General features: G+C 44.9%; 1 protein-coding gene across 3 annotated transcripts; it reads left to right on the forward strand.

Moving 5' to 3' along the window:
• The first annotated feature begins 1859 nt into the window (after positions 1–1859).
• Positions 1860–23578, forward strand: LOC118087303 (1-carboxy-3-chloro-3,4-dihydroxycyclo hexa-1,5-diene dehydrogenase). 3 transcript variants are annotated; one of them, XM_035119837.2, is made up of 15 exons: positions 1871–1941; positions 3630–3779; positions 4746–4856; positions 6276–6360; positions 7471–7544; positions 9216–9275; positions 10990–11097; positions 12268–12324; positions 13865–13995; positions 15898–15952; positions 16686–16778; positions 17697–17831; positions 19532–19633; positions 19952–20116; positions 20557–23578. In XM_035119837.2, exons 2-15 carry the CDS (start codon positions 3684–3686, stop codon positions 20671–20673), a joined length of 1389 nt encoding a protein of 462 aa, XP_034975728.1. In that variant the 5' UTR covers positions 1871–1941; positions 3630–3683; the 3' UTR covers positions 20674–23578. The 3 variants fall into 3 exon arrangements, with proteins under 3 accessions (XP_034975731.1, XP_034975728.1, XP_034975732.1); XM_035119840.2 differs by lacking the exon at positions 3630–3779 and having other exon boundaries at positions 1860–1941; XM_035119841.2 differs by lacking the exons at positions 1871–1941; positions 3630–3779 and adding an exon at positions 3854–4348.
• Positions 23579–23616: the final 38 nt, after the last annotated feature.

Consider the following 23616-nt stretch of genomic DNA (forward strand, 5'->3'; position numbering starts at 1 on the left):
AGAGAGTGGGGCCCTAAGCTATAGCTTGTTTAGCTTATACGCAAATCCGGCACTGAATGCAAGTATACCGTATACCGCTTCAGATTTTGCCACTTTACTCCTGCAGTTTTCTGGGTTAATAGGCTGGTTTGTTTCTTTCTTTGAAAAATGTAACCTGCCATTTCAAACAAGCAGACCAAGGGTAAGGAACCTTCCTTCCGAAGAGCCATATGCCCCTGGAAGTGATCTGTTGGAGCATCACATCAGTACTCAAAGCGGTTTACAGAAATCCACAGGTAAGCTAAAGAACTTTTAAAAGCATTAGCCGGGGGGGGGGGGAGAGAGCTCAGCGTCGAGTCCAATAAATGCCACATCAATATCAATATTAATATTTTAAAAAGCAATAAACACATAACAGCTTCCTCTAGTGAACTCTGTTGGTGAATGAAATGGTCCGCTCAGGACCAAGGAGGTTGTCCGCATATTCAAGGGAGTCCTGAAGCGCCAACAAAAAATATTTAGGGGGAAAGCGCTATTGCAGCACGGGGCAGGGAACAGCACGATGAGGACTAGGGTGTGCAGTAGGGCCTGGGATGATGAGTGCTTCTTGGGGAGAGGGAATGGCTGGCTGGCTGGCTGGTTGGCACACTCCACACTGCAACATTTTGTTGTGGGTTCTCACTTGTAATAAGGGTAACAATAAATGCCTAACACATTATTCTAAACATTCCACATGCATGCAGTCTTTACAGCAGCCCTGAAAGGTAGGGTTGTGAATTATTATCTCCTTACAGCAGATGAGATTCATGTTACAAGAAAGGAGATTCCGACTAAACATTAGGAAGAATTTTCTGACGGCAGGAACTCTTTGATAGCAGGAAGGGCTCCATTGGAAGGTGGCAGGCAGATACAATTAAATAACCACACACTTTAAAAATAAATTATCAATGTGCACTTGCATAATTAAGAATAAATAGATATAAGCAGTAGTTACAGGTAGGTAGCCGTGTTGGTCTGCCGTCGTCGAAACAAAATAAAAAAATTATACGTGATAAAGCTATTTTTAGCAATCTCACCCCTTGCTTTTTCCTGCAAGACCAATTGCAGTCGGTAACAGTCGTCAACAGGTTTACTACATCTATCAGCCAATCGCCCATTCCCACCCCCGTTCTGAGTAATACCCCTCCCCAGCCTCTCACTATATATGTCTGGTGACTTCTGTTTCAGTGTACCTGAAGAAGTGTGCATGCATACAAAAACTCATGCCAATGACAAACTTACCGTAGTTGGTCTCTAAGGTGCTACTGGAAGGAATTTCTTTAGATACTAGCAGTATGTACATATCCGTTGAAAGGAGAGTGATACATAGCTCAGTCGGTAGAATATGGACTCTTAATCTCTGGGTTGTCAGTTCGATTCCTGTATTGCAGGGAGCTGGACTAGATGAGCCTCGTGGTCTCTTCCAGATCTACAGTTCTACGATTCTATAATATTACTACTACTACTATTTTAAAGGTTGAGGCTGCAATGCTACACAGTGTATGTTGCACATACTTACCTGTGAGTAAGCTCCGCTGGTCTCAATGATGCTTACCTCTGAGTGGGTACTGTGTGAACATCTCCTTAGCTCAGGGATAGCTTGGTGAGCTCCAGATGTTCTTGCCTACAATCCCCATAATTCCTCACCGTTAACTAATTGGGGTTGGAGTCCAAAGCTAACCGGTCAAAACGCAGAACCAATCAACAGCTGGCATCCTCATTTCCCCGCCCCAACTTTTCTTGTCGGCCAATAAAATTCCTCTCGTGTGATGTCATCCGCGCCCATTGATTGGCTTGAGTTCGGAGAGCCCCGCGTGAATGGGGAATCTGGAAGTGGGCGTTGCTCCCTGCTCAGCTGAGTGTTCTGAGGTCGGTGTTAATCGTGGTCAGCGATCAGATCAGAGCAGTCTCTGCTTTTGTCCGGTGAGTCTCTTCCAATGCAAACTATAAAACTGATAACAAAGGGATCCTGTTAGCGGGAGGAGATCACTTTATAACAAACAAACCAGGGCGATGTCTCAAAGCATCGCCGCAAAGCTTCCCGTCGTTAAAAGTCAGGTGTAAGATACAGTACTTTCCTCTTCTTGTTGTAGCCAGCGCTATGTGGGATGTGGCGGGCTTGCATTTTTAAGCTGTATTAAATGCTTTTACACTCCACGTTTCCTCCAAGGAGCTCAAGGTGGTGGGGCTTAAATATTTAAAATATTTATTTACCAGGATTTGTATTTTGCCTAATGATAGTAATGGTAATACCATCTGTAAGCGGTTTACATAAAATAATATAAAACGTTTATAAAATATAGCCTTTTCTTTATTTTCCATCTCTCTTCCTTTCTCCTTCTTTAGATTTCTCCTTTTCTTGTATTTTCCTCCTTCTGACTTAGCTACTTAATCTAAAAAAAAGAGAGCAGTTTTATTTCGGCATATCATAACAGGATACTTTGTAATGGGTATGCATTTATGTATATCTTTGAATAAGTATCAACAAATTAAAAAAAATAAGGAGACAAAATTTATTAAAATACAGTACAGGTAAAATGTAGCCGACATTCAACTCAAAGTAGACTCGTTGAAGTTAATAGGTTATTAATAACTTGGGTTATTAATTTAAATGGGTCTGCTCTGAGCAGGGCTAATGTTGGATGCCACCCCAAACTAACAGTTTTAAAAACAAATTGGGGGCACTTTATTCATAGAAGCATAGAAGATGGCTCTCATATCACCTCTCGGTCTTCTTTTCTTCAGTCTAAACATACCCAACTCCCTCAACCGTTCCTCATAAGGCTTGGTTTCCAGACCCATGATCATCATGGTTGATCTCCTCTGCAAACTTTCCTGCTTGTCAATATCCTTCCTAAACTGAGTTGCCCAGAACTGGATACAGGATCTGACTAAGGCAGTATAAGAGTAGAACTGTTACTTCCATTGATCTGGACACTATACTTCTGTTGATCCAGACTAGAACAGTGTTAGCTTTTTGTTTTGCTGCTGCATCACACTCCTGACACATGTTAAGCTTGTGGTCTACTAAGACTCCTAGAACTTTCTTATATGTGCTGCTGTCAACCCAGATGTCCCCCATCCTATATTTGTCCCTATTGGAATTCATTTTGTTAGTTTTGGCCTAGTTCTCCAATCTGCTAAGGTTATCTTAAATCCTTGAATCTTGACTCTGTCTTATGTGGTATTAGCTACTTTTCCTAATTTGGTGTCATCTGCAAGTTTGACAAGCACCCGGCTCAGTTCCTTCAACCAAGTCATTTATCAACACCAGGCCCAGGACAGAATCCTGCGGCACCCCACTTCTCACTTTTTTTCTGGAAAGATGAGGAACCATTGGTGAGCACTGTTTGGGTTGATCAGTCAGCCGGTTTCAAATCCACCTAATATTGTCTAGCTAGCCTACATTTTTACCAGGCAGCTCTACTGAAATCAAGATACACTACATCCACAGCATTCCCCTGATCCAGCAAACTTGTGGCTCTAAAAAGAGAGAAAAGAAATAAGATTAGTCTGGCATGACTTGTTTTTCAGAAACCCATGGTTGGTCTTAGCAATCACAGCATCTTTTTCCAAGTGCTCGCGAGACCGACTGTTTAATTCTGTTCTAGGACCTTTCCTGGTATCTACATCAAGCTGGCCAGTTGGTAGTTGCCTTTTTGAAGATGGGAGCAAAACCTTCCTGCTTCCAGCCCACAGGGACTTCACCTGTTCCCCAAGAATTCTCAAATGTTAGAGGAGGAAGCTCTGAGATTCCATATGTAAGTTCCTTTGGTAATCCTTGAATACAGCTCAGCAGGCCCTGGATGGGTGTTGAACCCAGCTTCTCTCTGATATCAAATAGCATTTCTTCATCTTCTCCATGCAGAGGACCTACTAGTTGCTTGTTCTTCCTCTTGCTTCAAACATAGCTGCAGAAAACCATTTATTATTATTTTTAACCTCTCTTGCAAGCCTGAGCTCGTTCTGAGATTCTCCCTGAAAGCGTTGACTATTCATTTATACTCTTCCATCATGATTTGCCTCTTCTATACATGCCCCTTTTAAATCTTAAAAAATATGTTTTTATTGATTAGTTTAGGGTCATTTGGAATTTGATGTTGAGTATAGAATTCTACTTTGTGAGACCCTCCTTCTCCTCTTCTTCTTTTTAAATATATATCAAGTTTCTAGGCCTTATGACTGAGAAGTCGGCTTGAAATTGAAGGGACATTGTAGGACATTTTAGAAGCTGATGATTAAGGCTTGAGGCTTCACAACCTCTTGACATTTCCCTGAATCTCTGCCAAGATTAGCAAAAGAAGCCAGGAAATGCAAACAAAGCAGGCATGTAAGTAAATTGTGGTGTGCAGGTGGTTTGAACAGAGAATTCATTTCCTGAATTCTCCATGCGAGAGTTATTTTCATTTCCTTCCTTTCTTTAAAAAAAAGTTCGTTTTGTTACATGCAACAGTACAAATGTTTCAGAGGTGCAGAAACAAACAATGGCCTTGCCTGTTTGACATCTTGTGGCTTACAATTTAAGAAGGAGAATGTTGCAGAGCATAGACATGGTTATGGCAGGGAGATAAAAAGAAAGCTATGAATAATATGATCACGATTCCCTGGAAGCACATTGAAGCTGTCAGCAATAAATTCTGGGATGCAGTCAAATCCAGATAAAGCCATAACTTTGCAGGAACTTCCCAGCCGTAAGCTTGTCCTAAGTTTTTGTTTCCTTGACACAGATGGAAAGCAACACCGAGATGTCTCGCCAAGTCACTGTTCTCGTGATTGGAGCTGGAAGTCGGGGAAGGACTTATTCCTTTTTTGCTCAGCAGTTTCCTGCACGCATGAAGGTAAGAGCTGCCCAGGGATCTTCTGGGGCTTGTGAACAAACCCTTCGACTGATGTTAAAATAGCTCCAGATTTAAAGGTGCAGTGGACTTCAAACAAAACACTTGACACTCATTCACCCCACCCCCCAGCAAATGCACCATTTTTCTGCACTGTGATTTTGCATAGCACAAACACACACACACACACACACACACACACACACACACACACAATGATTTGCAATTCATGATTTTGCCAGGTCAAAAATTATGAAACCGCTATCACGTTATGGACTTTAAACTGGTTTTTTCAATATATTGATATATCTCCCAGCCCTATTTACAGGTGCCAGAGAGTATTGCTTTCACTCAGGCTTCCTGTGGGTATTTGGTTGGCTGCTGTGAGCATAGGATGTTGAACCACTATGCTTTCCATGGTACAGTCGTACCTCGGAAGTCGAACGGAATCCATTTGGCTTCCAAAACGTTTGGAAACCAAAGCATGGCTTCTGATTGGCTGCAGGAAGCTCCTGCAGCCAATCGGAAGCTGCGGAAGCCCCGTCGGATGTTTGGCTTTCAAAAATAGTTCACAAACCGGAACACGGATGTAAGGGGGTGCGCTTACAGGGAACAGCCACCCCTCATCAAATCCAGCTCTTCGAACGGCTCTGACAACAGCAGACAGGAAGGAGGAAGTGAGCGGAGCGGGGCAGGGCTCAGGCAGCATACAAGAGCCCTACCTGCAGCCTGTGATACCAGCAAGGAAGGAGGGGCCAGCAGAGAGTTCTACCGTGTTTCTCTGAAAATAAGACACCGTCTTATATTTTTTTCTCTCAAAAAAACCACACTATGGCTTATTTTCAGGGGATGTCCTATTTTTTTGCTCCTCCTCCTGATGCGGCCGGCATAGCTGCTGCGCCTATCACTATGTCTTATTTTTGGGGTATGGCTTATATTCCGTGAATGCCTAAAAATCCTGCTATGGCTTATTTTATGGCTACGTCTTATTTTCGGAGAAACAGGGTAGTGGGGAAACAGCAGAGGGGCGTCCTTTCAAATTCACCCTGGAACCAAGGCGATCAGTGGCTCGCAAACGCAGGGGGGCGGAGATTTGGGGTCCCCAAACTACTCTGCTGGGGGAGGAGCTGAAAAGCGCCATTGGGAGAATCTGATAGTAGTGGGTAGACATGTTTTCATGAAGCTCTTGCACTGTAAAGAACATTCACAATAAAAGTATTAAAGACAAGATGCTTTGGAGTGTCGTTGCTCGAGGGTAGCCAGCAACCTCCAGCTTCTGAGTTTGCGGCGTTCGGGAACCAAAATGTTTGAGAACTAAACTGTTTGAAAACCAAGGTACAACTGTATTGAAATCACCTGTCTTGGACCGCCATAGTCCAGCTATCTGCTTGTGAGATGCTAACAGGTTTCTCCCTCCGTTAGGTGATTGGTGTGGCAGACCCACATCCGTTTGCGAGGAAGAGGCTCCAGGAAGCTCATGGCATTGATGAGGACAATGTGTTTGATGGTATGCAATTATTACTCTATATCTCTGCCCTGCCCTTGCTCCAAAACAGAGAGGGTCCCATCTGTGGTCTTCAGCATAATTCATGTAGGTGTGGAGAGGGGGGCGGGGAACTGGAGAAAATAGACCACTATCAGGATGTAGCCTCTGGGTGTCAGAATTCTGGTGAAAATGAGAGAGGCAATTGCCAATGTTTGGTTATTCATTCCATGTCTGGAAAAGGAAACTAACCCAACAAATACAATTGGTATTTGCTGTTACTTCTGATTTCAATGCCTTGTGTTTTCTTTGCATTGAATTTTTTTGGGGGCGGGGGGTGCGGATAACCTATTGACAATGTAATTTGGGTCATTCTTTATGGAAATTATGTCAATGCAATTTCGGCACAGTGGACGGTGAGACGAATATTGTAGTTTTTCGCCAAAGGTGAACTGCAGAGGAAGAGAAATGGCGCTTCATTCAGGGTGGAATGGAAAAACAGTGCCTTCTTACATCCCTGTGACATTGCACAGAAGCTAGAAGTTTCTCCAATACATGTGTTCCCCATCTCCAAAGAGCTTATCACAGCATGCACACTGCTATTTCTCCCCTGCCTGCCCCCCTACTTTTATCCTTACAACAACTCTGTGAGGAAGGCGAGGGTGAGCAAAAATTAATACATCTCTTTGACTGTTTGGGGGCTTGTTTCTCTCTCTCCTCCTGCCTCTGGAAACGTCGGCTGAGATTTTATTTTGCTTCGTTTCACACACACGGTTGTATCCAATGCTAGTGCTACTCAGAGTAGACCCATTGAACTATGGTAGGTTGATTTATTGCAGTGAGTCTTCTCTGTGTAGAACTTAGTTGGATACACCCCATTATGGGTTTCCCCCCCAGATGTGAGAATGTACATTTGTGATAAATGCCTGTTTGTGGGTGCGGCGATTCCAAGATCTATCAATATTTTTAGAATTTTCTTCCTAATAATCATTTAAAGGCTATGCCAATAAAGAAATCTAATCTAATCTAATCAAATAACAGGGATTGGAGGGGAAGAGAACCCAGCAGCATAATATGTGTAATTTTCTGCTCTTTCTGTTCATCCTTTCAATTTTCACATCCTATTCTTTTAAGACTGGACAGCGGCGGCCGAGAAAGAGAGGTTTGCAGATGCTGTTATCATAGCAACGCCCGACAGCCTTCACAAGGTACTGCCAACCTTCTCCCACTCGAGGCTTCTTTTGAGTCAAGTCTGAGTCATCTCGACTCTGCCTTTGTGCAAACTGTTTTGGTGGCAGTGCTCAGCTTAGCCCTGAGGTAGAAATAAAAGTAGAAGTAGCTTTGGGATATACTTTGAAACAGGAAGGAGTCTAGCTTGAGTACACACAGCCTCTGAATCTAACAGTGTCCTCCATACAGCCATGGGAATGCCCACCAAGGATGTTGGAGAATGTCAGTGGAAAGGAGAGAGGAAATTGCCAGTGTCAATTTGCTCCTTCCAAGTCCAGAAATACAATTGGTATTCACTGCTTGTTGCTTTTGGTCTGCAAAGGATGTGAAATTGGTTACATTCCACCTCCCCCATTTCCTTTTATGTTTATATGAGTGGGGTGGAGTAACACAACGGCAATTTATTGTGCACAATGAATTAACTCTGCAAATTACCTAAGCCACGTTGTTTCCTGACAGCAGCATGAATAGCATCCATTTTGGCAGAAAGCAAACTGCAGAGGCGTGGAAACGGCGCTGCGTGTGACGAACGCAAGATAGAACAGAAAAGGGTGCTGCCTGATTTCCCTAATATCCGCTTTGCCATATCACACACACCCCTTTCCCCCTGAAACACCTTGCATGCTTATCCATGCATTTTAGTATGGTTTTTCCAAAGTTTGTTTTACACATTAAAAACTGTTCTGGAGGAGGAGGCTGTTGGAGAGTGACCCAAGGGACAGCCAGTTGCCACTTCCCAAAACCTTGCTTCGGGAAAGGGATGGGGATAAGAGATTGTGCTTAGTGGTGGCTGGTGCCCATGGAGACAGGTAGGGTGGAAGGCAGGGAGCCCACCAGGGCAGACCCAAGGAATTCTAGTTTTGTCCCCATTCATCTCCCTGCTGAGTTCTGCCAGGGACAACACCGAGACTGTGTAGTAGGATGCTGGCGGTCTGTGCCACACCTGGGCTAAGCTGTAAGTAGGAAGGAAGGTAGGAAGGTGGGGGCAGGCTGAGGTTGCCCCATGCAACCTGATGGGCCAGCCCCCACTGATTGTGAATGATGCAGGAACTGGCCAATTGTTGCCTTGCAATTCCATCTTCTGCTGAAAGCCAGAAGACCATCATCCAAACACAGCCAAAATGGAGTCATTGTTGTTCCAGAGGAGAGGGACCACTGAATAGGATGTCTGCTTTTAAAAGGTAAAAGGTAAAGGGACCCCTGACCATTAGGTCTAGTAGTGACCGACTCTGGGGTTGCGGTGCTCATCTCATGTTATTGGCCGAGGGAGCTTCCAGGTCATGTGGCCAACATGACAAAGCCACTTCTGGCAAACCAGAGCAGCACACGGAAACGCCGTTTACCTTCCCGCTGTAGCGGTACCTATTTATCCACTTGAACTTTGACATGCTTTCGAACTGCTAGGTTGGCAGGAGCTGGGACCGAGCAACGGGAGCTCACCCCATCGCGGGGATTCGAACTGCCGAACTTCTGATCGGCAAGCCCTAGGGCTCTGTGGTTTAACCCACAGCACCACCCGTGTCACCTTTAAGTTGCTGTAAAAAAGGAGAGAGAATTATATATTGAGAACAATCCTTTCCCAAGACCCTAAGGATGCATTGAAATGTCAGTTGCTTGATGGTAATTCGTGACGGTCTCTTCCCCACCAGGCGCCGGCAGTGGCTTTTGCCCACAAAGGATACCACATCTTGCTGGAGAAGCCCATGGCGGTAAGCACTGCCTGTGTTAGAAACTCATATGTGTGTGTGTGTGAGAGAGCGCGCGCGCTACACACTAAAAGGCTCCTTAAACCAGGGTTACAGCCTAGTTGCCTTTTGGGGGCCAGACAACTTGAAAGTTATATTTTTCAATACGACTTTTTTGCTCCTGAAATTCATTCTGATTGTGCAAGAAAAATCTAACGGATAAAATTCATTATACAGTAATACCTACACAAACGTCCGCCTTGTCTAGTGTCCATTCCTGCGAACATCCGCAGCAAACCCGGAAGTACCGGAATGGGTTGCTTCTGTGTTTGCCGCTCGTGCATGCGCAGAAGCGCTAAATTGCGCTTCACACATGCTCAGAAGTGCAGATTGCTCTGCATGCATGCGCAAACATGGCACTTTGCCCTGCGCCCTTTTCGGCTAGTGGCCGGGGCTCCGGAATGGATCCTGGCCACAAAACAAGGTACAACTGTATGTGTTGGTAGTGTGTGAAAACAGTCGAGATCCAAGGACCCCCAGGCATGTGCCTCCAGGTGCATCTTCACTTGGTTGCGAGTGGCTGAAGGCCAAGTCCAAAATTTTGCCTGGAGATTTTCGAACGCTGTGTGCTGGCAGAACCTTTTGGTGGAGGAAGTTGTTGAGACCACAGTGGCATTGCGTCCAGGGTTAAGACAGGGGTATAATGGCTGCATGCAGGACCATAAGGACATGCTTTCCAGTGGAAAGGGGAAGCTGTCTCAGAGCATGCCAAGCGAGGGTCCTTCCTTCCTGGGTCTGTTTTCTGGGCTCCCAAGAACTCTTCCTTGGTTTGTTCTGCTGCTGCCTGTTGACTCTTCGACGCACTTCCTCTGCCTTTGTAGCACTTGGCTGAGATCGAAAAATGTGCACTCAGCGGAGCCAAAAAGTGTGCATGTCAGCTATAATTTCTTTCCTCAGGCCAGAATCTCTGACTGAATTCCTTGTGAGCTGTCAAGCATTTCTTTTTTAAGTCTCCGGGCTTAATGGTCTCGGGTGGTCAGCCAGCTGGCCTCGCTGTCTTCGGAAGCCCTCCTGCTCATTCTGCTCACTTGTGAAAGACCCAAATGCCTTCAAGTGTGACTCTAGCTGATTGTTGATCTTCTTCCATTGACCGTTTCCATATGTTCACATCCTGGGGGCGTTTTTGGACTACAACTCCCATCATCCCTTACCCATTGACTGTGCTTGGCTGGGGCTGGTGGGACTTGGAGCCCAACGGCGTCTCTGGAAGGCCTGACCCCTGCCCTAGAGGGTAGGAAATGCCCTGCACTCCTAAAATACGTAAGAGCAGGGTGGTGGCCTCCAGATGTTGAACTACAACTCCCATCAGCCATGGCCAATAATCAGGGTTGATGGGAGTTGTAGTCCAGTAATACCTGGAATGCGTTGGGTTCCCCATCCCTGGGCTAAAGGATCCTCCATGCTTGAAGCACCATCCGAAAAGGAGTCTCCCTGCTGTGTCTCTTCATAAGTGGCTGATCTGGCTTTTATCAATGGAAACAAAGCCAGGGAAGCTGTGCCCTTGGGATGTTCTTGAACTACAGATCCCAAGAGGCCCAGCTGGCATTGCCAGGGATGCTGAGAGTTGTAGTCCAGGCATACCTGGGGGGGAAGTAGGTCGGCTTATCCCCAGGTGAGGGGACCAGTGTTGCCTTGGCTGAAACTGATTGTTTATTCTCCCCCCCTTTTGATCCATCAGGTAACACTAGAGGACTGTAAAGAAATAGTTCTGGCCTGTAAAACCAACGACGTCATCCTCGCAGTCTGCCACGTCCTGCGCTACCACCCAGTGGCCTTGAAAATAAAGGTATGCTAGCCAGGCAGACAGTGAGGGGAGGACATTGTACTCTTTAAAATATCAGCCCCTCTAATTCCAAACTTGACCGTTGAGTGCCGACTGGACTGGATGCGAGAGACATGGCTACTGAGAAGCTAGAGAAGGAGGCATGGGGGATTAGGGACTTGGAGAGAGGCATCTCTCTTTGCCCTGGTACTTCTTCCTTTTAGCTGGAGGTGCCAGGAGTTGGACTTGGAACCTTCTGCGTGCAAATCAGGCGGCTCCACCTCCTTGCAGAGAACCTCAGAGCTATAAAGGGCCAAACCCTCTGACCTGAAGGAAGGAGTGCTGGTTGTTTCTGCAGCACAGCGGGTTCCCCCCTCCAGCCCCAGTGTCGAAGGAACCACTTCTCACAGCGACTGAGGACCGTGAGGTAGCGTTTAGATCAGGCACCCCCAAACTGCGGCCCTCCAGATGTTTTGGCCTACAACTCCCATGATCCCTAGCTATCAGGACCAGTGGTCAGGGATGATGGGAATTGTAGTCCAAGAAATCTGGAGGGACGAAGTTTGGGGATGCCTGGTTTAGATGAGTAAACAGGCAACCCGTCTAACACAAGGCTTCAATACTAAGCCTCTCTCTCACTCACGAGAGGGTGCAGTCCTTTTAAGTGCAAGGAAACAGTGCAGTTCTTACAGGAGTCAAAGGTGGCTTGCCTCTCCTGATAGAAAGTTCTCCTGCCTCTTCCACGCTGTGGTAATTCACCCAGCCGGCTCCCACAGAAGGGGTCCTCCTGGATGCCCTTGACAAAACGCTTCCATCCACACTATCTATTTTCTAAGTCTCCTTCATGTTCTCTTCTCAGACCCCTACTCTACACCTTTACTGGCATGCACAAAATTTCCTTTTTTAAAGGTGACGGTTAATGAGGGTCAGAAGGCGCAGAACAGTGACTCAGAAGCTTGACCTTAATTACATTCACCTCTTTCACAGGGGAAGGTGGCTGAGAGGGTCCAGGGCCTGGAGGTCTGGGAGGTTCCTCTGTGAGTTCTTGTCCAGCCTCCTCAGAGGAAACCAACTGCATCCACTGGATTGGTTTCTGTTCCAGGCAGGGAGCGAACGAGTGGACATCCTCAGTTTCTGCTCTTGTTTTCTTTTTCTCTGACAACTCTCTGCCCTGTCTGTTTATTTTTTGTTTAGGAACTTCTAGACGCTGGACTGATTGGAGACATTTGCCACATTCAGCACCTGGAACCTGTAAGTATAGAATCATAGAGTCAGAAGGGACCTCATGGGTCATCTAGTCCAACCCCCTGCAATGCAAGCATCTCAGCTAAAGCATCCATGACAGAGGGCCATCCAGCCTCTGCTGAAAAACTTCCAAAGAAGGAGAGTCCACAACCTCTCAAGGCGGACCGTTCCACTGTCAAACAGCTCTTCCTGTCAGAAGGTTCTTCCTGACGTTTAGTTGGAATCTCCTTTCTTGTAACATGAAGCCATTGGTTCGAGTCCTACCCTCCAGAGCGGGAGGAAACAAGCTTGCTCCATCTTCCATGTGACAGCCCTTCAAATATTTGAAGATGGCTATCATATCTCCTCTCAGGCTCCTATTTTCCACGCCAAACATACGCAGCTCCTTCAAACACTTTTCATAAGGCTTTGTTTTCAGTATTACACTGAATCCACTGAATAGCATGCCCCCTCCCATTTTCTCCTGCCTGTTTCTCTTTTCCCCTTGCCCCACTAGCCCCATGCTTCCCTTATTCAGCCACCTGCCTGCCTGCCTTTGTAATTATATCAGTTCTGGGGAGTGGCACAGCTTGTCAGCTTCCTCCTCCTTACTCTCAGTGTTGCCCCTTGTAAGACTCAGCAGAGAGGAGGATAGGGATGAAACTGGAATCCATTGACTCCACCTGCCACTGGCTCTAGCACCACCTACTGTTGAGCTCCCTGCCTTCCACCCTACCAGTCATCCTTTTGGGCAGTGTACCTGTCCCCAAATTCTTCGTAAAGGACCACGTGTGTGGATGGTGCAATACAGACAAATGATTCATTATCGAGCTATTCCAGCCTACTTGTAAAAGTTTTTAGCTAAGTTTCTGAACAGGTGGGCTAAGCTCTCGTAATGTCTCAAATTTATTTATTTGCACAGATTTGTATGCAAATACAAAAGTCTGTTGGACAGTATACATTTTTTTTTAAGAAAGAAAAAAGAATGTCCTAAAACACAAATAAAATATCAGAAAGGCTGTGTATGTTTACGTGTGTCTATACTTGTTTATGATTTGCATTGCATTGCATGAGCATGTTAATGTTATAATTTGGTTATGCTTTTAAGTAAGTTCTAAGTCTCTCATAATAATATGAGTCTAATACATATTATTATTATTATATTTCCAAAAAGTTCACATTATTCATGGTACAGAGTTGGGCCACCTTTGGGGGAAAGTCTGTTTAAACAAAAAAGGTTTTAATATCCCTCTTGTCATCCCTGGCTCAGGGGTTGGCAAGGTTTACCTTGCCTGGGCCAGTTCACTCCAGTGGAGATCTCTCCGTGGGCCAGATGCGCGCACACCCACGATTTCCAGCACCTGCGCAGATGCGATTTCTGGCATCGGCATCTGCCTTAGGTTGCCTACCCCTGCCCTGGCTGATGGAGCAGCTTGGAGGGCGGGGGTGGCTGAAGTTTGCCACCTGAGTCTTAGTGCTTCATGCTCTCTGTTCCGGCAGCACTTGCTCCCTGCCTTGAGGCTGACCACGGACTGTTTTTCTCTCCCTGACCCCGCCCCCCACCCAGGTTGGATTCTGGCATTTTGCCCACTCCTTTGTCAGAGGAAACTGGCGGAACGAAGCCGAGAGCACCTTTTCGCTGCTCGCTAAATCGTGCCACGATGTCGACCTCATCAATTACTGGATGGGCAGCAGAAGGTATGCAGGGAAGAACCCTTCCCTCTTAAGAGGCTGCTGTTGTTTGCAAAGGCGGTTTTGGGGGTGAGGAAGAGAAAAGCTGTGAATGGCTGCGGCCAGGGCCGGATTTAGGTTTTGATGAAGCCCTAAGCTACTGAAGGTAATAAGGCCTTTATATGTCCACCTGTCCTTTGTCAACAACAAATTGTCACTGTTTTTTGTGTTTAATATATGCTATATGGTAATTTATGGACCTAATAGGTATCTAAAGCCATTTGCACATGTTGTCATGCAACCAGTCCATGTAGAATGTAGGCACCCTATACAGTATATAGAAATGAGCAAACCAGTGATATTTTAGGGAGCAGGCTAGCATCATAGGAGCCTACGCAACACAGGACACTGTTGCTGTATGTAGGTTTTATGTAGGCTGTATATAGGGTGTTTTTTTAATCTTATATTTTGGAAATGTACATCCAGTCCCCCCCCCCCAAGAGAGTGGGGCCCTGAGCTATAGCTTGTTTAGCTTATATGTAAATCCAGCACTGGCTGCGGCTCATTGTGAGTCCCACCCCTGAAAAACTGCTGGGGAACAACCTGCCCTCCCCACTAGAGATACCCAGCGGAAGTGTCCCCCAAGTTACCTTATGGCAAGAGCTGTTTTGACAGTGGAACGGATGGGTTCTCCTTCCCTTGGAGGTTTCTAAACAGGATTTCTGGGCGGGGGCATCTGCAAGGGAGTCTTTAGCTGTGATTCCTGAATTGCAGAGGTTTGGGCTAGGTGACCCTTATATGGTTGGTTCCCTTCCAACTCTACAATCCTGCGATTCAGTTGCTAATTGATATGGGATGTTGGATGTAGGTCAGGCAGGCAACGCTGGTGTATATGTTCAGGGGGGGTCCCATGCCAGGGAGACGGGGCATCCCACAGAGTTGTAGAGTTGGCCATTTAGTCCAACCCCCTAAATAATGAGTAGATTTCCCTGAGTGTCTTGATTTATATTGCTTACACATTCCGTACCAAGGAAAGGAATATTGCACCACTGTTTTGTGGATGGCCTGATAGAGGATAGACGAAAGGTGTATATGAACGTCTATGGTGAAAGGAACAAAGTGCATCAAGTCTGTTTGTGTTGCATGGCCTCCTGATAAAACCTGCAAACAGCTTTTGTCTGCTCCTGCCCCCCCCCAATGACTCTTTGAAGTAATTGCCAGGCTCCTTGAGTCAACCTGGCTGCCAGTCAATTCCTGAGCTAAGTCCAAGGAATTACTATTAGTGTACTTATAAAAAAAACACAAAACAAAAACCCAAAGTCCTTTTAGTTGAGGGTAACTCAGACTGAAATTCCCAGGTATCATAAACGGTTATTTATGTATGCAACAATTGCAGCCAGTGTTTTGTTAGGCCAAAAATTGGAAGTGAGCGAGCTCCCAGGTAAAGAAGACTGGCATATGGAAAACTTGCAGGCTTAACATAAAGAATAAGAGAGCAAGAAGAACATACATTTAAAGAAGATAGTCAAACGTTTACTGAGTAAATGGAAAATAACTGTGCACAGCTGAAAATGCTGGCAGCATTAAGATGAATTCAACAGTGCAAATAATCTTTGAGGGATGTAATAATGGAAAACTGATTGGAATAGTTTTTGTAAAATATGCAGGGATGTAAGATATGCAAAATGAACCATGGAAAGAGAAGTAGGGAAGTCATTGATTATATATGGAAAGAGAAGAAGGGAAGTCATTGATATATATATATATGGATCTTGTTCCACATTGGCCCTTTGGTCTGGATTTTATTATGTTTTTATTGTACAATGTCCTGATACTTTAAAAAAAAAGTGCTGGTGTTTTATAAATTTTCTTATAAATAAATAAACGTCAAAATGCCTCTTCCCCTTCCCTCCCCGATTCTTCTTTCAGATGTTTGAAAGTGTCGTCTTTTGGCAACCTGTCCCATTTCACGAAAGAGCACAAGGTCAGTCAAACTTTCTAATGATTATTTTTAAAAATGTTTTTAAAGGAAGAGTCTTTTGTGCATTTTGCCGCACTGGGCGAGTGCAGAATTTGAGCTGCCTCCTGACAGCTTTCAACTTTGCCCCTGAAACAAAAGCAAGCCTCTAATTCATACCGTGGAAACGATGATGTTCTGAGATGCAGTTTGTGAATTTAATAGTAATAATAGTTTCTTTCTTATACCCCATCCACCTGACTGGGTTGCCCCCCAGCCACTCTGGGCAGTTTCCAACAAAAAACACAAAAAACCATCAAACAATAAAACCTTCCCTTTACAGGACTGCCTTCAGATGTTTTCTAAAATTCATAGAGTTGTTCATGTGTTTGACATCTGATGGAAGGGCATTCCACAAGGTGGGTACCACTACCGAGAAGGTCCTCTGCCTGGTTCCCTGTAACTTCACTTCTCACAGTGAGGGAACCGCCAGGAGGCCCTCAGAGCTGGACCTCAGTGTCCGGGCTGAACAATGGGGGTGGAGGCACTCCTTCTGGTATACGGGCCCGAGGCTTTAAAGTTCAGCACCAACACTTTGGATTGTGCCTGGAAATGTACTGGGAGCCAGTGTAGATCCTTCAGGACCGATGTTATATGGTCCCGGCAGCCGCTCCCAATCACCAGTCTAGCTGCCGCATTCTGGATTAGTTATAGCGTGCCATTGTTTCTCAGCAATGACTTCTCTCCAACTTTCCCTTAGCCGGAAGGTGCCGCAGATCGCTGTTTAGACTGTTCGGTTGAACAAACCTGCCCCTATTCAGCAAAGAAGATTTATCTGGCACAGGCCAAGATGGTAGGTACTGAGAGAGGTTCTAACCTTGGAGGTAGGTTGATTTATTTATTCCCCCACCACAGGTTAACAAGTTACTCAGTAAGGAAAAACAAAACAAAACAAACCACTTGATTTTTGTTTTTTATGGCTGTAGAAGTGTGCATTGATCAATTTGCAAGTGCCTGGCAGTTTAGAAAAAGAGTTATGAAAATGATTTCAGTTTGCAACAAGAAAATTACACACACACACACACACACACACACACACAGGTGTTTCTATATCTCGCCATTCTCCCAACTTGGGATTCAATGTAGCTTTCGACATTTAAAAACACCATTCTAAAATACGAAGTAATAAAAAGAAACCAGTTACACGCAATAACTAAAGTACATCAGGACAAATTTTGGAACCGGCAGCTAAAATACAGTTTGTCCTGCGGTCAGCAGCCCAGAGGTCAGCATTGTCTGCACCTTAGTTTCCAAAGGCCTCTCTTAACAGGAAGGTCTCAGCCTTCAGGTGGAAGGGCATCAAAGAGGGTGCCAGTCTAACTTCCCTTGGGAGGGAACTCCACAATATTGGGCATACAGCAGTACCTCCGTTTACGTAACCCTCTGGTTACATAAACTTCGGAATGTGAAAGTGGCAAACCCGGAAGTATTTCACGGGGTTTTGCCGCATGCGCAGAAGCGGTCCTCCGGTTGCAAAAACCTCAGGATTCGGCCGGACCACTAAATATGGTAAACAGCACAAAACGCTGTGGGGCTAGTTGGGCTGCAGCAGTGTGGTGTAGTGGTTAGTGTGTGCTGGCTGGGGAGATTCAGTCTTCAGACTCTGGATCCAGCGGAGTTCTTGGGCTCCTAAGAACTGAAACTGTTGAGGACAGCCTGGATCCCGCTGGGCAGCTGCTGTTGACACAGTCTCCCTTTTGCTTCTTCTCAGGGATACTTTGGGTGGCCAGTATCTGTGGTCTGCCATAGCGGTGAGTACGATATAGAATCGCTGACTGACGCCTTGCGCCATGGCCCCTACGGAAGGTGCGTTTACGAGTGTGACAATGATGTTGTTAATCACCAGGTATGCAGCCTTGCACTAAACCTTCCTTCCTCTTCTCCCCAGCCGCCCTCCCCCGGTTATTTCTTAACCAAATTGACAAGTCACAGAAATGGCAGCATTATTGTCTTGGAAGATGTTTAGTAGGGCAAGTTCTGGGGTGACTTCTAATACTTGTTTAGTTATTTTGCATATTTCTTATATGATTGCTGTCCAGAAGAGTTGGATTTGGGGGCATTCTCACCACATGTGGAGGTATGTGCCTGTGGATTTTGGTGAGGCTCACCAGCATTTTGGTGAGGTTCCTGGGCTTATTAGCACTAGTTTCCATGGTGTTAGGTACCATCTGTAAGTGAGTTTCAGAGTGAGTTCTTTCCTTTTTGCTGATACGGATTTAAAGGGAGTTTAAACCACATTCTAGTCCATTGGGTAGGGTTAATCTCATAGCCTATGCTCTCCACCCTCAAATTATCCTCTGCACCTATGCAGTGAATATTCTCTAGAACAGGCACCCCCAAACTTCGGCCCTCCAGATGTTTTGGACTACAATTCCCATCATCCCTGACCACTGGTCCTGTTAGCTAGGGATCATGGGAGTTGTAGGCCAAAACATCTGGAGGGCCGCAGTTTGGGGATGCGTGCTCTAGAAGTATGAATTGCTTGACTTTAATATAGTGCAGGACTGGGGAACCTTTTTTTCAAGCTGAGGGCTGCATTCTCTCCTGGGTAATGTTCGGGGTGGCAAAGAGGAGGCAGAACAATGCAAATTTGACCTTTGTGCAGTTTTTTACACATATATCTCTTCCATTTGGGAAAGCAAGAGGCATGATCAGAGTTCAAGGACAAAGTCCTGTCTGGCATAAACTCTCAGGGAGTTGATAGTTTAAGAGCAGCTGGCTCCCAGTGAGTCTGCAGGGGCAGTCAACTATTTGGCAGTATCTGACATGCACCTCTGATGGCCTCCTGACAACTGACACGAAATAGCAAGGGGACAGTTCCTTACGTCATTTCATTTAACCAGACAGAAACGTCCCTTCAGATCAGTGAAAATAGTAACGACTCTAAACCAATGAAAGTTGGCCTTGCCTTTGAATTTGAAACCCAAATGTCAATGCTCAACATAAAACTTCTGAATGGTGATGTTTTTCATTGTCAGTTTTGGGGGTGGGAAGTTTTGTTACAGTTCTAGTTTGTTAATTCAAGCCAGGGTTTCTCCAGCCACTGCTGGACTACAACTCCCATCATCCCTAGCTAGCAGGACGAGTGGTCAAGAATGATGGGGATTGTAGTCTAAAAACAACTGGAGACCCAACTTTGGGAAGCCCTGGTTAAAGATTTCAAGGTTTCAGATATTTGTGTATATGTGTATAATATCACACACACACATCCACACTTTCTATTCCAAGTTTGCCAACCCACAGTTCTCAGATAGTTTGGACTATAACTTCCATCAGCCCAATAAAAAAATTCCTTCAGTAGCACCTTAAAGGCGTTTATTATTCATCTTTTTTATTTATTTATTTTTTTATTTTACTTCGATCCAGACCAACACGGCTACCTACCTGTTTCCATCAGCCCAAGTTGGCGCTTACAGAAGGCATGCTTTGAAACCAGTCTTGAGGACTAGAAGCATCCGTTTAAATAATGGGAATTGAAACCTGCTTCCAGCTCACTTCCATGTTCTGTACACTGGTCTTCACTTGTTATTTCATGTCCCTCCTTAGGTTGTCAATATGGAATTTGAAGGTGGAGCCACTGCCGCCTTGACAATGGTTGGCTTCACACACAAACTAGGCGTGAGGAAAACAACCATCTATGGGACAAAGGTAAACTTAACTACAGGGCTCTGTGCATGAAATTGCACCCAGGGAATTATCAATTCTGCAATCTGATCTCCAAGGTACCTGGGCCGATCACTGTCTCGCGGCCTTACCTACCTCACAGGCTTGTAAGGATAAAATGGAGAGTGGGGGGGGGAGGGTATCCATTACCTTGAGATCTTTGGAGAAAAAGGTAAGGTGTGCATACAATAATGAATAAAATTAAAATCCTTCAGTCATTTTCACCTCTGGTCTTATTAAACACTGGTGGTCTTCATAAAACAGTTTTACCTTCCTGCATTATTATTATTTTTAAATCTTTAGGGAGAACTTTCCTGCGAGGGTTCAGGACCAGTGGAGATTTATGATTTCCTGGAAAGGAAGAAAAGCAGCTTTTCTCCAAATAAAGCAGCTTGTGTCCCAATGTGTTTAAGTGCTCATAGCGGTGCTGACTACTACCTCATGGAGAGTTTCATTTCAGCTGTAGCGGTGAGTTTATTATGCACATGCACCCCGTTTTAATTCCCCAGTAAGTATGGAATTGTATTGTCGCACCCCCCCCCCCCCCCGCTTCTGAGATTGCCCACTATGCTTTCAAACCCATCTTCAGATTCGTAAGGACTGTACTGTGTGTACACTGGTTTCTGATAGCCACAGTGCTTTCATGCTGAGAACTTATTTTTTTGCATGCAAATGCAGATTCATACACATGGAACATTCTGAAGTGGCCTCGGGTAAGGCTTCTATCAGCCTCAGTTCCATCTTTTGTACAATGAGCACGCTAATAACAGGACCTTCCTTATAGGCTTGCCTTACGGATTCCCAAGAATGTGAATTCAAACATTCTGAAGGGCTCTACAAATGCTAGGCGTTTATTATTCATCTCCAAGCCTCGCTAAAACATCTTTTGTTTCTCTCTGAAAAAACAGGAAAATAACCCATCCCTGATTCGAACCGGTCCAGATGACACCTTAAACTCGCATCTCCTTGTATTTGAAGCCGAGAGATCCAGAAAAGAGAATCGGGTTGTGCTTCTAGAACCATGAAAAAGATAGGGGGAGGTGATGTTGTATCTCATGGTCAATTGCTATGCTGGTTTATGATTATGCTATGCTGCTACTATATGCAGCTGAATCGCTTAAGATGTAGGGAGCAGCTTGCTTGCATACTTAAAATGAAGCAGTTAACAGCTTGCATTCCAAAGATCTTAAGGGCATCCTTATAATTCCTTTATAGCACAAGAACTACAGGAGCATTTTTCAATTTTATAGGTTTGCATTCAAGGAAGACACACCCGCCCCCTCTTGATTCTGCAGGAGTTTCTCTCCTTGGAAGTCCCCAAGAAGCCCCCAGCAGTAACCAGGGAGGGAGGAGAGCTTCCAATATTTTGAGGAACATCCCATATTTTGAGCATCCCTGCTGAGGTGTGAATTCTCTGCACTTTTTGGAAACACCCGAGGACGTTTTGGTTTTTTTTTATTCTTCCCAGCTACGTGAAAAGGTCTGTTTTAGGTGTTTCATATTGTTTTCAAGCCAGTGCTTGCACTGTTCTTAAAACCTGTTTTTGTTGATTTTACTGTGTTTGCAAATCGCCTCACAGGAAAGGCGATTTACCCATAAAACAATTTACCCATGGATCAGCCTTGTATTTGAGGAGCTTCCCTCCAGAGTTTCAGACAGCTGCCCGTTTCCCCTTCGTACCCGAAGATGCCAGAGAACGAGATATTTTAATTGAGGATGTTTTAATGCCCCAATAGAAATATATATAAAAAATTATCCAGTAGCACCTTAGAGACCAACTAAGTTTGTTCTCACGTTATAGGTAGGTAGCCATGTTGGTCTGCCATAGTCGAAACAAAATAAAAAAATTCCTTCCAGTAGCACCTTAGAGACCAACCAAGTTTGTCATTGGTATGAGCTTTCGTGTGCATGCACTCCTTCAGGTACACTGAAACAGAAGTCACCAGACCTTTAGATATAGTGAGAGGGTGGGGAGGGGTATTACTCAGAAGGGTGGTGAGGTGTGGTAAACCTACCCCTCTCTACCCTCTCACTATATATAAAGGTCTGGTGACTTCTGATTCAGTGTACAGTGGTACTTCGCAAGATGAATGCCCTGCAAGACAAATGCCCTGCAAGACGAATTTTTCGCAAGACGAATGCGTCTTGCGATCTGATGTTGACTTGCAAGACGAATTCATTTTGCGAAAAATTCGTCTTGCGAATCGCGTTTTCCCATAGGAATGCATTGAAATTTAATTAATGCGTTCCTATGGGCAAAAAAAGAAATTTTTAATGCCCCTGTGGGAAACCGTGATTCGCAAGATGAATTTTTCGCAAAACGAATTGACTCGCGGAATGAATTAAATTTGTCTTGTGAGGCACCACTGTATCTGAAGAAGTGTGCATGCACACAAAAGCTCATACCAAGAACAAACTTAGTTGGTCTCCAAGGTGCTACTGGACAATTTTTCTTTTCTTTTATAATTTATTTATTTTTTAATATATATTTCTACTACGTCAGACCAACATGGCTACCTACCTCAATTTAATGCCCCAATGGAACTGTTATTCCATCACAACAGCCACCCATTATCTGGAGTAGCGCTTACATTGAGATACAGGTGCCTAACATCTGTGTTTTCTGAAATAAATGAAGACATTTTTGTTCTGGCTGGTTTTCCCAGCAGGATGAATGGGTCTTTGCCACAGGTATCAGTCTTAAGTATGGTTTGAGTTTTGTTTTAAATGCATTTTCTGGTTTTGAATGGCCATTCATGTACATCACCTTGAGACACTTTAGGTGATTAACTGTCAGTAATATTCTGTATGCAAAGCAGATTCTCTACCACCAAACTTATGCCCCTCCCCTTCAGACAAATTTACAAAGGATAAAGCAATCAGTGGCTCATAGCCACGTTGGCTATATATTATTAATTATGGTATTAATCTAATTTATATATTGCCCTATACCCGGAGGTCCAGTAATGGAGGCAGTATGTGTCTGAATACCTAGTTGCCTGGAAGCAATACTGTGTGGTAACTGTTTCTTTCACCCGCTCCTTTTCGGCATCTAGCTGGCCTCTTGGGCGGGAGGGGGGGAGGGGGGAGACGGAACTGGACCCTGGACTAGATGGGCCCTTTTGATTTGCATCAGCAAAGTTCTTATGTTCTAATGGAGTGTTCTACCCCTCCTTTGCCAGCTGCTAGCAGAACATCTGCTTTGCACGCAGAAGGCATACTTCTACAATTCTGTGATGCTATGAATTCCTGGCATCTCCCAGTAGGGCTAGGAGATAACCTTGCAGAGGTGCTCCCAGACAATGTAGACCAGGCATCCCCAAACTTCGGCCCTCCAGATGTTTTGGGCTACAATTCCCATCTTCCCTGACCATTGGTCCTGCTAGCTAGTGATCATGGGAGTTGTAGGCCAAAACATCTGGAGGGCCGCAGTTTGGGGATGCCTGATGTAGACAGTGCTTCTCAACCTTGGGTCCCCAGATGTAGTTGGACTACAACTCCTATCATCCCTGCCCACTGGTCCTGCTAGCTAGGGATGATGGGCGTTGCAGCCCAGCAACAGCTGGAGACCCAATATTGAGAAATACTTGAGTAGAGAATGGGCCCAATGGTCTGACTCTGCATTTGCAAGAATTTGGTTGCTCATTATGGCAGAACCTACACTTTGGGACTCCCAGCCTTTTGAGATTGAGCCTTCACTTTATTCAACGTCCGATAAAAACATTCTTGTTTAGACCAGCCTACCCAGATGCTTAGAAAGTTGAGGTAACTTTAAACTGTTTTATTATTTTGACCTTTGTATGTTTTAAAGCAAAGCTGTAAATATTTATTGATTTTGTTCTATCTTTTTGCAAACCACTTTGAGGTCTTAAATTTTTTTCATCATTCAAGCTATGTATAAATTTCATGAAATAAATAAGAAAAGCCGTTTTGCAGACTGATCTGCCTTTGGGAACTGCCAAATGGAA

Source organism: Zootoca vivipara, chromosome 6 (assembly GCF_963506605.1).
Source record: "Zootoca vivipara chromosome 6, rZooViv1.1, whole genome shotgun sequence".
Classification (NCBI taxonomy): domain Eukaryota; kingdom Metazoa; phylum Chordata; class Lepidosauria; order Squamata; family Lacertidae; genus Zootoca; species Zootoca vivipara.

Excerpts from the sequence above, each read along its gene's own strand:
- LOC118087303 (XM_035119837.2), top strand. The coding sequence starts at position 3,684 with ATGGGAGCAAAACCTTCCTGCTTCCAGCCCACAGGGACTTCACCTGTT. Across the intron at positions 16,779-17,696 it reads ATCTGGCACAGGCCAAGATG|GGATACTTTGGGTGGCCAGT; the intron begins GTAGGTACTGAG and ends GCTTCTTCTCAG. Across the intron at positions 17,832-19,531 it reads ATGATGTTGTTAATCACCAG|GTTGTCAATATGGAATTTGA; the intron begins GTATGCAGCCTT and ends GTCCCTCCTTAG.